At 40.1% G+C, this 16,854-nt stretch overlaps 1 protein-coding gene across 1 annotated transcript; it reads left to right on the top strand.

Annotated features, from left to right (window-relative positions):
• The first annotated feature begins 653 nt into the window (after positions 1-653).
• LOC102705501 (ent-isokaurene C2/C3-hydroxylase-like) lies at positions 654-2,923 on the top strand. The gene is made up of 2 exons (XM_006647272.3): positions 654-1,636; positions 2,068-2,923. The coding sequence occupies exons 1-2, from the start codon at positions 740-742 to the stop codon at positions 2,692-2,694; spliced, it is 1,524 nt and encodes a 507-aa protein (XP_006647335.2). The 5' UTR covers positions 654-739; the 3' UTR covers positions 2,695-2,923.
• The last annotated feature ends 13,931 nt before the right edge of the window (positions 2,924-16,854 follow it).

Here is a 16,854-nt window from a genome sequence, read left to right as displayed (position 1 = left end):
CAGTACGTTGTTTATTAAAAAAACACGGTAAAAATTTTATCTATGTCTCCTTATCAAAAAAAAGATATCTATGTCTAGTGAAAACCCTATAAAAATTGTGAATAGAGGGATTATTATCACACACTTACACTTGTCTACACTAGATGCTTAATTAGATGGAACGGCCAAATAAACTCTTGATCAGCCCGAAGGACCCGCCCTCTCGCTCGCGCCGCGTGATAAGAATTACTGCCTCAAAAATTTAGTACGAATATACAAATTTAGAAGTAATACTTAAACTATTTTTAACAATAAAGAAAATAATAAACAAATAAATAATACTTTTAAAGATTTTTAAATAAGATGAGTAGTAAAAAATTATAAACAGAAGTTAAAATCCCATATAATATACAACGGAGACGGAGGTACTAAACTAGAAGACACTGTTTGTGTCCGCACGTACGCACGGTCGGAATCTGCGTTCCAAAGCACGATGGCTCTGGGATATTAAATTCATAGACTATTAATTAACAAAGTACCACTCCACATAGATATTTCGTCTGAAATCTCATCATCGGTAGAAGCAACCTTTCCCCGTTGGGCCTCCAGTGTCGCGGGCTATAAATAAGCCACGATCCCTTCATAACTATCTCGGGGATTTCAGGGCACGGTAGCTAGCCTATCTTAATTAATTTAGCACTCGCTGTACGTACCTCGTAGAACGGTGCGTGCGAGTAATAAAGAAATTGATCCAAGATCCATGGAGGACAAGATGCTAGTGGCTCTAGCTCTGGGCCTTCCCGTGCTCGTCGTCGTGCTGTCGAAGCTGATTTCGTCTGCCGTGAAGCCACGGCCTAACCTTCCCCCGGGGCCGTGGACGCTGCCGGTGATCGGCAGCATCCACCACCTCGCGAGGAACCCGAACACGCACAGGGCGCTGCGCAGCCTGTCGGAGAAGCACGGGCCGTTGATGCAGCTGTGGCTGGGCGAGGTGCCCGCGGTGGTGGCGTCGACGCCGGAGGCCGCGCAGGAGATCCTCAGGAACCAGGACGTCAAGTTCTCCGACCGGAACGTCAGCACCACCGTCGCGGCGATCTCCTTCAACGCCAGCGACATCTTCTTCTCGCCCTACAGCGAGCGGTGGCGCCACCTCCGCAGGATCTTCACGCAGGAGCTGCTCACCACCCCGAGGGTGAGGTCGTTCCAGGGCATCCGGGAGGACGAGGTGGGGCGCCTCCTGCGGCAGGTGGCGGCGTCCGCCGACGCTGGCGTCCCCGTGAACCTGACCGACCGGATCGGCGAGCTCGTCAACGACATTGTGGTGAGGTGCTCCATCGGCAGCCGGTGCAAGTACCGGGACGAGTTCCTGGACGCGATGAACACCGTCAAGACCCAGCTGGTCTGGCTCACCCTCGGCGACCTCTTCCCGTCGTCCAAGCTCGCGCGGATGCTGAGCTCCGCCCCGCGCAAGGGTCTCGCCAGCCGCAAAACGATGGAGCGCATCATAGGTGAGATCGTTGAAGAGCACAAGGACCAAATGGACGACCCGGCTCAGGCTGCCGGGAAGGACTCCTTCGTCGACGTCCTCATAAGGCTCCAGAAGGAAGGCGGCACGCCCATCCCAATCACGAACGAAGTCATCGTCGTGCTTCTGTTTGTAAGTTTTCGCCCGCCCATCCCAATCACGTACTACGTGTTCTTATGCCATATATATCGCATCACAAAATTACAAAATCGCATCGTACGTCGAGCTTCTGTTTGTAAGTTTGAATTATCAACTAAGTTTTAAAAACTTACTATAATTATATAAAATTAATATAGTAGATATGCGTTAAAACAACGACCATAATCCCATAAACCAAACTACAAGTACATATAGATAAAAATGACATACATAGAAAAAAATATTAGATGTCACGACAAATTTGTCTAAATTCAGCTATATGTTGTGCTTTAGTGGAATTTAATTTCATGCTATTTTATCACAAGACAAGGTTATGCAATGTGTAAATTTAGATATAAATTATATTGTAAAGACCTAGACATAAGAAAATTTTAGATAACTCATATAAAACAAAACTTTTACAGGACATGTTTTCTGGGGGTGGTGAGACATCATCAACCGTGTTGGTGTGGATCATGGCAGAGCTCATGAGGTCACCAAGAGTAATGGCAAAGGTACAAGCAGAGGTGCGTCAAGCCCTCCAAGGAAAGGCCACCGTCACTGAGGATGATATTGCTGGGCTAAAATATCTAAAGATGGTGATCAAGGAGACACTACGATTGCATAGCCCTGCACCCCTCCTAGTTCCCCATAGATGCCGTGAGGCATGCAAGGTCATGGGTTACGATGTGTTAGAAGGCTCATGCGTGTTCGTGAATGTGTGGGCAATGGGCAGAGATCCTAAGTACTGGGAGGATGCCGAGGAGTTCAAGCCTGAAAGGTTTCAAAATACTGATATAGATTACAAAGGAAATGATTTTATGTTCCTTCCATTTGGCGCTGGTCGTAGAATTTGTCCAGGCATAAACCTTGGGGTGGCCAACATGGAACTACCACTAGCTAGCCTCCTCTATCATTTCGACTGGAAGCTGCCTAATCAAATGGCACCCAAGGACCTTGATATGCAAGAGACACCTGGAATGGTTGCAGCTAAACTCACAAACCTAGATATCATTCCTGTCACCCATGTTGCTCCACCGGCCAGTGCGTAAAGTCCAAAGCTAGTAGAAATGCATACTCCACGTCAACGCATACAATAAATATTTATACTTTGCAGTGTAATATCTATACATATTGACGATCTTGCCGTCATAAATGTGTTTGTATGTCTACTATATATGTATTATTAGTGTGTTTCCTGATCAGACCGGCTTGTTTTGTGTAGTCACTGCTGCTACAATAATTAATATATGATCTACCCTTGGTGAAATATAATGCTTCATGAGAAAATAATGTATAAAGTAATTAAGTTTCAGTTGTTGGAAATTAATGGACTCTACTCTTGTGTACAAGCCGTGGCCAACCCTTGTAGTTACGCATGCTACATGAGTATGATTTTGGCTCACGGTAGTCACTAACTCCTGTGTTGATTACCAAAAAAATGTTGGATCCTTTCTTTACCTCCCTAGTCGGACTGCTATATAAGGGCGGTTCAGTCCTTTATGAACTCAAATACAATGTAGTTTAACGAGCTCAATTTAGTAAGTACACATCTGCCTATATAATTCTGAAGATGGGTGATATCACACGGGCAGAAAACTACTTTTATGCAGTTAGACTATTCATCTTATTCAAAAAATTTACACAATTATTTATTATTTTTATATCATTTTATTTATTGTTAAATATACTTTTATGCATATATATAACTTTACATATTTGACAAATTTTTTTGAATAAGACGAATAGTCAAATGTTTATAAAAAAAAGTCAACAGCGTCAAACATTTAGGAACGGAGGTACTATAAACCAAATCAAATGAAATAGTATCTCTCAGAACCGAATTGAAGTACTTTATAGGGGGAAGAGCTATACATGTCAATTGAATATATGTCCAGAACATGGTCAAAAGACTATACAGAATAAAGAGCTCTACCGTATTGATAAACGTCGAATTTCAAAGGCTTTTCATACTATCAGCTGGCTATACCTCCTAGAATTGCTACCAACATTAATTAGGCTTAATTTGGCACAAGGTGATAAAACTGAGCTATTGATTCCTGCTGGAACCTTTCATTTACACCGTATTCTGAAGACTGCTGAGAATGCATCTATCCTCTCCCCAATTGGCAACATATTTTGTCAATTCAAATGTTTTTCCTTTAAACATATTCTTTCTATTTTTATCGTTTCAAAAATAATCCTAAGGACCTACACCTCGAACAGTCACTTTCTAGTTTGAAGCTTCAAATAGTCCATACTACCTTTTGAAATTTTATTCACTTCAAATTCCATTCAAATAGATACTATAAAATTTTATAAGATTTACTATTTATGTGAGCCAAAACCCCTTCGTTCCATTGTTTTTCTCCATTCCCTCTCTACATGGGCTAATTTGCCCCATTCCATTCTTTTCTCCATTCCCACCCAAGATGGGCCATTGTATTTTTTCCACTCCCTTCTCTTCTTTCCGCATGGGCCACCTAGCCCATCTCCATCTCCTTTGTGGCCCCGCTAAGTTGTGGGCCTATTACCGTAGCCACTGTCTCCATCCTATGGGCGTTGCACTAGTGTTATTGTCCTGGTGTGCACCCCCATCGCTGCAAGTGGGAGAAGTTGGTGACACCACCATTTTGCACTTCGTATTAGCCACCAATCACCAAAGACCACCACCTCCTTCCCATTCCAGCGGGTGTCGTCCATCGTCTCTGTTGGCATCGCGCGTTATCGCCATGGCTCATCTTGCAACCACTATTGTTTCTCCTTAGCCCGCTGCTACCGCCTATAAAAGTTAGCTGAGCTTTCTCTTGGTTCGTCAACCCAAGAGCTTCCAAGCTCCAACTCTTTCTCTCCTTCTACCCCTTTCCTGAGCAGCCACTAGGGCCGCGTTCGGCAATTGGTGGGGGTGGGTTAGTTATCTGGCACGAAAAATATAGTAATAGATTAGTACATGATTAATTAATTATTAATTATTAAAAAAATATATAAAATAGATTAATATGATTTTTAAAACAACTTCCTATAGAAAATTTTTGTAAAAAAATATATCGTTTAGCAATTCGGGAAGCATGCGCGCACAGAAGGAGAGGATTTAGATAACTAGCTGACAGTGTCGAACGCGGCCTAGGCCAACTAGCCCTCCCTAGCCATTGTTCGCCAGTCTCCCCTCTCAAGTGCCATTTCTTGCCACCGATTCCTGTTGTCACCCATTAGAGCTAGCTGGTCACACAACATGTGGCTCCTCTCTTTGCTTGTCAAGGAAGGAGAAGATGAAAAGAAACAAGAGAAGCTAACAACTTGGCCCCACCACACCCCTTACAGTAATTTTTTTATTTTTAATTTAAGTTGAAATCTTTAAACATCCATTTCATTATGTTGTCTGGAGGCAAACATGTACATCGTCCAGAAGCATGATGATGAGATGCTGAGGCACTTCATCTAGAGTTTCAATTAGGTCCGCAACAATATACCATAGTGTTGTTCGTGTTGGCGCGCAAGTGTTAACACCAAAATTTGGTAAATTTCCGTATTGGATTTGGATAAGGAAAGGCGCAATTGTTGATAGATATTTTATCCGGAGGAGACCGAATTCAAGAAGGAATCGTGAAGACCAAGGTTTAGCGGCATAATTTTATCTAGGAGTTAGAGTTAGTTAAGATTTTATCTCTGAGAGATTAGAGTCCAATCGAGACTTGTTTTATCTATTAGAATCCGTGTCGTATTCAATAAAAATTAGAGATAGAGTTTGTTATTTCTTTTTATCTATTACAAGTCGTGTGTTGTGTCCGATATGGACTACTATCCACCCAAGGGTATAATTATGTGTGCCCCGGGTCATTGCAAATCATCTACATCAATCAATAGATCAATTACTCTTGGCGCATCGCCACCCTCCTAACCGAGGTTTCAACTCCGGTGGAACTTGGCACCTGACGCAGGGCTGCATCGCTTCGATCTCCAGCGGATCGTTTACCCTATCGGCTAACCATTGTAACACCAATATCCGATCGGCCGGATTATTAGTTACCTATCGGCTCGATAGCCGATCGGCTTGTTTTACTGTTTATCTTGTCAGTTGCAGTATCAAACTGACTGGCACGCCTGCGCATTATTCTAAGAATTTAGATCCTGCACTGGAGCTGTCTAAGATTGACTCCCAGGCCTTCGTGTGTGACACGTCAACGTTCACATTTTAACGTCAACACATTTTTGGCACGCCTAGTGGGACCACGTGCTAATTTTTAGTCCCAACCGATCGCCTGAGCAGAAATCGAAGCTGTCTTCCAAAGAAGTCAATGTCAACAACTCAGTCACAATGGAAGATTTGACGCGAGAACAAAAATAACTGGTGGAGCAATCTGTTGCAGATTTTCAACGGTGTTGTCTTCAGTCTTTCGTCATGACATCGGAAGGACCAATTCAGAAGAGTCAACTCACTAAGCCGATGGTCAAGACACTTCAAGATATAGTTGATGAATCAATTTGTCGTGCCTTGTTTGATCAGTTTGGAGTTTTAATGAACACATTACAAGACTTCATCAAGACAACAATTGACGAATACACTGCTCAAGGAGTTCGACTCGGGGGGCAATATCGGCCAGAAGAACCTCATCAATATTGGCATGGTGAATACGATGCAACAGAAGATGAATTGGCCGAAAAAGTTGTTGAGGTTATGAGGGAACAATTTGGAATCAGACCAAAAAGGTAAATAGATCTATATCGGCGACCATATACTGAGTGGTTCGATAGGGCTCCATTACCGCCGATATAGGATACCAGAATTCTCTTTATTTTCAGGGCAAGATGATGTTTCTACAACTGAGCATGTCAGCCGATTCCTAGCACAATGTGGAGAGGCATCGGCTCATGATACCCTGAAGATTAGGTTGTTCCCGCTGTCACTTTCTGGATCGGCTTTCTCATGGTTTGCATCATTACCTCCAAATTCTATTAGAAGCTGGGCCGATCTGGAGAAGCAGTTTCACAGATACTTCTTTGCCGGCGTGGATGAGATGACACTCACAGATTTAATTATGGTTAAGCATCAGGAAGGAGAATAGGCTATGGAATATATATAAAGGTTTCGTAATGTTCGCAACCGATGCTATAATTAAGCTTAGATGATAAACAAATGGCAGAGCTTGCATTTGGAGGGCTACTAGAACCAATCAAAGATAAATTCTTTTGCCATGAGTTTGCAAGTTTGGCCCATCTCATTCAAGCAGTATCGGTTTATGAAAGCCGATTATGGAAAGAAGAGGATTTTTGGAGTCACAAAAGCCAGGGCAGAGAAGATAATTTTGAAGCATGAGTCCTCATACTTCAAAACTGGGGGGCATGTGTTAACACCAAAATTTGGTAAATTTCTGTATTGAATTCGGATAAGGAAAGGTGTAATTGTCGATAGATATTTTATCCGAAAGAGACCAAATTCAAGAAGGAATCGCGAAGACCAAGACTTGACGGCATAATTTTATCTAGTAGTTAGAGTTAGTTAAGATTTTATCTCTAAGAGATTAGAGTCCAATCGGGACTTGTTTGTTTTCTTTTATCTATTAGAATCCGTGTCATACTCAATAGAAATTAGAGATAGAGTTTGTTATTTCTTTTTATCTATTAGAAGTCATGTGTTGTGTCCGACATGGACTATTATCCACCTGAGGGTATAATTATGTGTGCCCCAGGTCATTGTAAATCATCTACATCAATCAATAGATCAATTACTCTTGGCGCATCGCCACCCTCCTAACCGAGGTTTCAACTCCGGTGGAACTTGGCACCTGACGCGGGGCTGCATCGCTTCGATCTCCAGCGGAGGGGTAAGTCCATCGTTCCGCCGGGTCACGGTAATCGCATCGGCTAGATTAGGATTGTCTCGGTTCGGTCCGATCTTCTAATCTAGTTGTCTGATTCCTAGTTATCGTATCAGTTTCAACTTGGATCACTTTCGTGTTTTGAGTTGATCTGGTCGACCACTTTGGGCTATCTATGTTGTTTTGATATTCGCTATTTGACATATTCAAACTAGTACTGTCTCGGTTAGGTCCGATCTAGTAGATTGCGTTTGTCAGATGGTTTATATCAAATTGATGTATTTTACTCATCGTTTTATCGGAGTACCAGCCGATAAGTTATTAGCCATCGACTCATTGGCTTGATAACAATCTATATCTATTTAGTATCTATTCTGACATTGCTAAGCATAATCTTGAACTGTCTCGGTTAAGTCCGATCTTCTATGATTATTCTCAGCAATCTGTGCTAGATATTTTATAGATCTTGGTTGTTTGTCCGCCGTCTATAGCCGATGATCTTTGCTGATCTACATGTTTATCGTAGTTACATCAATAGAGAAGCAGATTGCTTTACTGCATTACTTCTATACCAATCGGCTTGATTTAGTTAGATCGGCAGTTATTTATGTTGCATCGGCTTATGAGAATTACATGCAAATTGGTTTTAGCCGATCGTAACAAATGATTCATTGTTTATTCCAAGTAATTTGTCGGTTTATTTATTAGCCTTATCGATCTTCTTGTTTCCTATAATCATATCGTGCTCGACTGTATACTATCTTGGTTAAGTCCAACCTCTGTACGTCTAGTTCGATCTGGTTATAGGGGCTCGTCCGATCGACTAGGATTAATAAGTGACTTGACGGGGGTTATGTTGGTCTAATATTTATTTCAAGTTTATTTCGAGCGAATTTCTAGCTGATCCAAGCTTTTTGCAGCCGATCGTTTACCCTATCGGCTAACCATTGCAACACCAATATCCAATCGGCCGGATTATTAGTTACCTATCGGCTCGATAGCTGGTCGGCTTGTTTTACTGTTTATCTTGTCAATTGCAGGATCAAACTGACTGGCACGCCTGCGCATTATTCTAAGAATTTAGGTCCTGCACTGGAGCTGTCTAAGATCGACTCCCAGGTCTTCATGTGTGACACCTCCGATTTTTTTGTTTGACGCTATTGACTTTTTAATTTACGTTTGACCATTCGTCTTATCAAAATATTTGTCCAAATATACAAAATTATAAATCATACTTTAAGTTACTTTAGTAATAAATAAAATCATAATAAAATAGTCTATAATTATATAATTTTTTTAAATAAGATGAAGGATCAAAAGTAGATTAAAAATTCAATGGCGTCAAAAAGAAAAAAAATCGGAGGGAGTATAACAAAAGCACAGGCTTGGCACTTATCGTAAGCCAAGCCTCGCACGGGAGGATGGCGGCAAGAAAACTACCTTGTCATCAGGCCCAAAGCTCATAAAGTGGTGCAACATCCACCAGACAGAGTGGCATGACCTCACAATTGTCGCACCATCAAGGCCTTCACGGAGTGACACAAGAACAAAGGATTTTGAGAGGTGACACAGGCTGAGGAGGATGCTTCCGATGATTGTGGACGGAGCCCCACACTTCTCACTACAACTTTAAGACCCTTCTGCGTGAGTTCTAGCTACTATGCGAACCCTAGCCTAGAGGCTACCCAACTTCTAAAGTGGTCATACATTTCAATAAAGATGAAGATGCAACATCAAAGTGCTCCGTGCCACACAATGATGTAGAGATTTGGTGGGGGATTGTTCTAGGTGGATGTTCAACCTTAATCGGTCTCCATCGCAATACCGGTATATAAATAGTACATTGGGACAGGCAAATCTCTAAGTCTTTTAAGATTTGGTGGGGAGTTGTTGGAATTATTAATTGGGCTAAGGCCCATGTGTAGAATAATTCCTAGGAAAATCATAAAAGTCCACCTCATGGAAGCATGCATGAGAACATTTAGTACCACCTTGCTAGTTCTATGAGAGTGAGACATTCTTAAATAGGAGAGTGCTCTCTAGCCTCTTGAGCAAGAAGGAAATAGAGCAACACGCGTGCGCGCTCGCTCGCCTGGCCTGGCTCGGGCCAGGTGGCGCGCACGCACGACATGCGCGTGAATGGTCCGCCAAAATTGGCTCCTCGTGCTTGCGCAGATGTGGCTTCCTTTTGCAGTTTCGTTTTGCTGCATGAAACGGAAATTCCGGTGATCAGTTTTGGAAACTTATCGTATCGGATTCTTCCATGAGCAAGATAGCGTAGAGTCCGGATAGGTTAAGCGCGGCCTATCCAGTTCGGTTACGATGTGCTAGGCGTGCTGATCACACGTCCTATAAATATTGGACCGCTGCCTCGTTGCAACGTACGTGAAAAACAATATAGAATTTGCCTCTCCTCTGTGCTGCGCCGCCACTGTCGTCTACTCTGTCCCCTTCGCTGGCGTGCACCAGCGATCGGGAAAGCAGGTCTCCGGAACCGTCGTCCTCGTGAAGTCCTGCACCGGGAGAGGGCGAATAAGGTTTTTGGGAAGCGCTCTGCGCGACTGCTTGCTGTTCGTCAACGACGGCTCGTCTTCCCCGTCGATCGGTCGCGGCTCGCCGTCGTCAACATCCTACGCCGCGAGTCATTCGTGCTGTTTCCAATCCTCTTCAAAACAACATTCGGTATAGGTCAATTATGTTTAATCTGGTTCTGCATCTATTTAATCTATTCGTGTGTAGCTATTTCGCATACATGTTTAGATTAGATCTATACATGTTGGTTCATCTATGTGTTGCCATACTTTCGCTTTATAATGTTATGATTTATTTATACGGTAGATTAAATTATTATGTGCTTATACTTTCAACAGGGTTGAGCCTGATGTCTCCAGCTAGTATTGTGCAACACACAACACTGCCTGCCCTAAGCATCAGTTGCTGCATGCAGTCGGCCAAAAGAATCCCTCGTGATATGCTTTCCTAGCTATGATCTTGGACACAACGTACGTTGTTGTTACACATGCCCAATTGGATCCCATGGATCAGTGTCCGGCGTTCGTATTGAGATATGCACCCCAGGATGCCAATTGTCCCTAAGTATGTTAACTTAACCCCCTTATCTTCCGCACGCACGTTTTCCGAACTGCTAAAAGGTATATTTGTTTGCAAAAATTTCTATAGAAAAGTTGTTTTAAAAAATCATATTAATCTATTTTATATTTTTTTAATAATTAATAATTACTTAATTATGTATTAATTTATTACTACGTATTCCGTGCCAGATAAGTTAACTTATCCACCCATCTACCGAACGGGGCCTAAATATGATTTGCTCTTCCAGTCTTCCCCAAGATCCTCTCCAAACTCAACCTTGTTCTGGGTAAACTTCTCATGGTTCATGTAGTCAATGATGGGTTGATGCTCATGCCAGTCAGACTCGATTGTAATGATCGACTTGCTCAGGTGATAATAGCATACCCCGTCACAGGTGATAATCCAACAAAGAAGGCCGTCTCTGATGATAATATATAGCATATCCGTCAAAGGTGACTTATTTAACTCTGAAGAGTATACGCTGAGACCTATCAGAGACAAACACACCTATGACAGACTTCCTATGACCAGTACGACACAAGTATATTAATCTCTAATTCTCTGATGGGCCTTTAACCATCACAGGTGCGTGTAGTTGTATATAACGAGGGCCTGACCCATTAGAGATGAGCCCAACACTGCTGACCTATCTATCCCGGAGTTGTGTCCATGCGGACTGAACCAATTCCGGTGGAATTCGTGTGAAATTGGAGCATCCCAAAAGAACCATCGGTACGTGTGACGACACGCAACTTAATTAGTTGAACCTACTACGGATAAAAATAGACGTGAATCCATATGAAATAGTCTGGGTCTCGTCAACTCGTCATCAACAATTTGGGGCATAACAACGTCCTTAGCATTAGATATTCAACACGTTTATTGACATATCGAGAAACGAGCTTTTGTTGCGGTCATCAAACTAATCGACTACATGCTGATGTATTCTACATCGATCGAGCCTGTTTGTCTAATTTAATAGAGACGCAGACTAGCCGGCTAATCAACTGAGTAGCTCTAGCTTGTCCATCGCTTTAGGTAAACATTTATTTTTAATAAGGTCTACTAAGTTGTGTGAAAAGGTCAACTGCCAAGCTTATTGATCGGTTCAAGTTAAATCTGTTGCTATTTGACCATGATGTTTTAATATTTATCTGGCCAATACCATTATGAACTGAAAGGGTCGTTTGCACCTTGGTCCCAAAGGTAAACCCACGTGGGATGACAATATGGACTTTAGCTCGCTAGTGCCATCTGATTCTTCTTCCGGAACACAAGATTTATCAGGCTTGACTCTCTAATTTGACAGATAGATGCGTGAACCATTAAAAAATTATGATAAGTCTTTAGATGTTTACTAAGGCCACGTTCGTTAGTTGGTGGGAGGTGGGTTAGTTATCCGGCGCGGAAAACGTAGTAATAAATTAGTACATGATTAATTAATTATTAATTATTAAAAAAATATAAATTAGATTAATCTGATTTTTTAAAACAACTTTCCTATAGAAAATTTTCACAAAAAATACATCGTTTAGCAGTTTGGGAAGCGTACATGTGGAAAAAGAGATGAGTTAGATACCTTACCGCCGGTGCCGAACGCGGCATAAGTATGGAGAGATACTGAGAGATACACAGCAATATGAACCATTCATCACAAGAGGGACGACGTACGGAACTAAATTATCATAACCCGTGACAGTGAAGTAATTTGGTACTAAATCATCATGTTTCTCTGTATATAACTATTGTTAATTAAGGACATGCATATTAATAGAACATAAAAGTGACCATTTTGGTGAATATTCCATCTAAAAGTTTCTTCATCCTCACTTAATTAATCTAACATGCACAATTTTAGAAACCAAATTATGCTGTAAAGCAAGATTCTGACACATCAAAGCTCTTCTAAAAGACACATTTAGTAGAATAGAACTCAACAGGGATGCTACTGAAGCACTCTTTTTGTACAATGTTATATAAAGAAGGATATTGCTCCTTGATAGAAACATTACCAATCCACCTATCCCCAAAATCTAACAAAGTTTCCCATACTTAAAATACTTATTTTTAACTTTAATTTTAATTCATGCATAAGCCCCTAGAAAAAGATATGTCTCTCTAGGCCCTTTTTGTATTTGTGTCAAAGTCTAATTCTTAATATATTTCCTCCTTATAATTTCTGCCATATACCATCCTCATTAATCAGCTGATCAAACAACCATTTACTTCATAGGCATTAGTTTTGTACATCTATGTGTAAAACACCGAGTCCGTTAGCCTTTCTACCTAAGAATTTATATCAATACTTAAATATCTTTAGCATGGTATCTTTTGTTGTAGAGCCTTGGAATTTTACCTCTTTGGAATGCAATAAAACTTCTCAAATGTATAATTTTCTCATATTAATTACTTGATATATGTGCTTGTATTTACATCTAATTATTATATATTTCAATGATATACAACGTAGCGTCATATCGACTTCGTCATTCCCAAGATACTCCGTCATAGTCTATCGAAGGTTTTCACAGTGATACACGTGTGTATGAGTGTTTGTGTTTGTGATCTTTAAATAACTATGGCTGAGAACTTCCGCTAAATGATATGTGGATTTATCAAATCTGAACTCTGAGTTATATTGTTATGATGATTTAAGAATTCTAAATGTTGGAAGAAAAAATATATCAGGTCTACCCAGCGTGGTCTCAATTACAATTTTGTATCATGCATGATTTAGTAATTACGAAAAAATGGAATTGATAAATACCAAGCCATACCCAGTTTAGAGTCTTAATCATTTGTGCTGATTATTTAATAACTCTGAAACTGAAACTAATAATTAAGCAGGTTCTCGATCAAGTTTTTCAACCATAATTTTGTATTATTTACTAATATTAGATTTTGAAATCAATTAATAGATACCCCCTCCATTCATAAACAACGCTGGTTTTGATTTTTTTTAATTCTCCTACTTCGACCAAAAATATTTTTTAAAATGATATAACTATTTGGTATAAAAGTTAAAATACTTTTACTAATATCTTATAGTATATCAGTTTACTTTGACATCACTTTAGAAAGCCAAATGGATATATACCACTAAGATAGTAAGATTTACCTGATCATCATTCTGCCACTCGTTTTGATCTCAGATGCCACCAGAGTAATAGCCGGAGGGATGTCAATTCGTTGAAAACCCATTAACACCGTCATTAGGTCAAGAAAATATGTTCTTTTTGGACAGAAATATCCTTTAATAAAAATGAAAACTGATGGCGGCTTTGCTCTCCTCAAGTTTGATCAGTTCCATGTCAAACCGATGGCGGCTTTGCTCTCCTCCCCCCTTGACTAGCTCCACCCTGAGCATGGCATCACCGTTTGGTTTCCTCCCCCCTCGACCAGCTCCATGCTGGGCATGGCATGGCAGGCATTACCGTTTCTCTGCCCGTATTTGCCTACCTCACTTCAAGGGGTACTTCGCTGCACCTAATGACAGGTACATAGTATATTTTTATTGCTTATTTTATATACACAAATAGTTGGACAGACGATTTATATAATGAATTCTCTATTTAGTTAAATTTAAGCAATATTTATTATTATATTTTACATTGCATGCCGATCAATATATGAAATTTTTATATAAACAGGTTATATGTAACCTGGGAACATGTGTGCGAGCGACAGATTGACAAAGGGATGGTAACCGATTTTTTTTCTTGAGTTAATAATGTCATGTATGGTGATTAATCTAACATGTATGTATATAAATAACTGTTTTCTTGTTGTTATACGTGTCCTAATACTACCAGTGGCAGTAGGTAGTAGAAATTAAATCTGCTGTTCAATATATAGAATTAGTGGGGTATTTTGACCATCAACCAATCTTTCCCTTTGAATAAAAATATCGGGACTCTCCATAACTCTGATGCCCGCCGCCTCCCCCTATAGTAGAGTGCACGGCGCCCTTGCTCTGACTCGTGGCGACTGCCCAACTGCTGCTGGGATTATAAGAGCGAGTTCAAATAGTACAGCCAACTGCTAGCTCCAATTTATATATAGTCAATTTAATAGCTAACTCATACAATAGTTATTTACAAAACATTAATACATGGTTCCACATGTCATACATATATTTTGTTTTGAAGCCTGTATGCAGCTGGTTACAAATTAGTAGCCCACCTCTCTTTTCTCCCCTCTTATCTCTTCAAAATATGCTTATAGCTGGTTTATAGTCTGTTATTGTACCTGCTCTAATGTTAATCTGAACGGGTTCATTCATAACGACGGTAATTAACAAACTGAGAATGAACAAGTTTGCATTGGTCCAGTTGAATGCATCGTTAAATTGCACTAACGTACTGGCCATCGTGGAGTAGATTTGCTTCAATAAGACTACAACGGATGGAGTGTTTGAATCCTGAACACGTCTAGTCACGTGGCACCGTACTTTTGCAGTCCTGCCACTGCACCTCCGTTCGTCAAAAGAGGGCGGCCTCGCCTGATTGCAGCGAGGAAAACTGTTTTAAACTCTTAAGTGACGTTTGTATGGTATCTAAATAGTTATTAAAAAATATAAAAAAAATTATGAAGGTAGATTAATATGTGATATATCACTATACAAACTTGCAATTAAAATATGATTTTTATAATCCATAGCAAAAATAACAAATATATGATTATGAGTATATATATATATTATTTATAGTTTAATTTTTTATTTTTGTTATAGAGTGTAGAAGTTATATTTTAATTTACATATTTGTGTAGTGATATATTATATACTGATATATCTTTACAAAATTTTTATATTATTAATGACTATTTAGATAGCATGCAATAGACGAAAAACCGATAATGGTACGTCCCCTCGGTAGAATTCATGCTCCTTGCACCGAGCTCACTAGCTCACGCAGTCACACGCCCTACACCATTCATTGATCGTTATGGTCTACTCGTGCCCTTCAACAACCCATTCAGAGCTCTTCGACAAGCCCGATCAAGTTCTCTATAAAATGGATACGTATCCACACTATTGCCATGGAATTAAATCCCAGTCCTAACCCTCCATAATTTATACTCCCTCCGTGTGCTTTTTATATGACGCCATTGACTTTTGTATTTATGTTTGACCATTTATCTTATTTAAAAATTTTATCTAAATATACAAAATTATAACTTATAAAGTTTTCATAATAATAAATCAAATTATAACAAAATAATTAGTAATTATATATTTTTAATAAGACAAATGGTCAAACATAAACATAAAAGTCAACAGACATGATTATCTTTAGCATGATAAAGGATGGGCTAAGATGGAGCAGTGGTATGGTGGATACAACCAAGCGATCTTCCCCAAAATCCACATTCCGAACAAAAATTTACCCAAATTTCCTAGCGATTGCTTATCACCCTACCCGTACAGTGAGGGAGGAGTCCCATGTCATCATCTTCGGTGTCGTGAACAAGGTGATTTGCAAGTCCAACATCGCTATGGCAGACGTCGGCATGCTCATCTATGACAGGCCTTATTTTAAAGCTGTTAGAGGTGATGCATCCATCGTCTCTGACGGCTTTAAACTAAGGTCCGTCACATGTAAGGTTTATTTGTGTGGGTCTTATTTTAAAGTCGTTAGAGATGATACTATCTGTGTGACAGACACTGACACTACGTTTGGTCACAAATAAACATAGTAGGTGGATGTGGTTATATGACATGCTTGTGAATAGATTTGTCGCAACACTGTGGAGGATAGGTCCGGACTCCATTTGGCTGGCGTGGCTAGGAGGAGCATGCAGCTCACATTTGGACAAAATCATCATAATGTTATAACAAAGAGTAATCTTACGGCCCTTGAGAAGATATCAAAATATATCATTTTTTTCTATATAAGTTTTGATACCTCTTGGTATCTTACGTACTAGGAAGTACCAAATTTTATATTAAAATTTTTTATATCTCTTGGTACTTTCTCAAGTATTGTAAAATTGCTCTATAAAAAGAGCGGAGTGGTTAAAGGACGTACCTATAAATGGGGATGTGTGGCACAGCGGTAGAACAGCACGACAATCGAAGGTCATCCTAGAGTGACGGGACTGGCAGTTTTGAATAAAAACACAAGAATGAGTATTCATCTTTTCAGCCTTGCCTTTTATATCAATATATATATATATATATATATATATATATATATATATATATATATATATATATATATTAAATGTGTCGATGAAATGCCAACCATCACGCATGGATGAACTCCTGATGTACTACTATGGACGAAGACAAAGGAAAGAGAG

Source organism: Oryza brachyantha, chromosome 2 (genome assembly GCF_000231095.2).
Source record: "Oryza brachyantha chromosome 2, ObraRS2, whole genome shotgun sequence".
NCBI classification, from domain to species: Eukaryota; Viridiplantae; Streptophyta; class Magnoliopsida; order Poales; family Poaceae; genus Oryza; species Oryza brachyantha.
The sequence above is the reverse complement of the archived record's forward strand: the minus strand, read 5'-3'. Positions and strand labels throughout refer to the sequence as shown.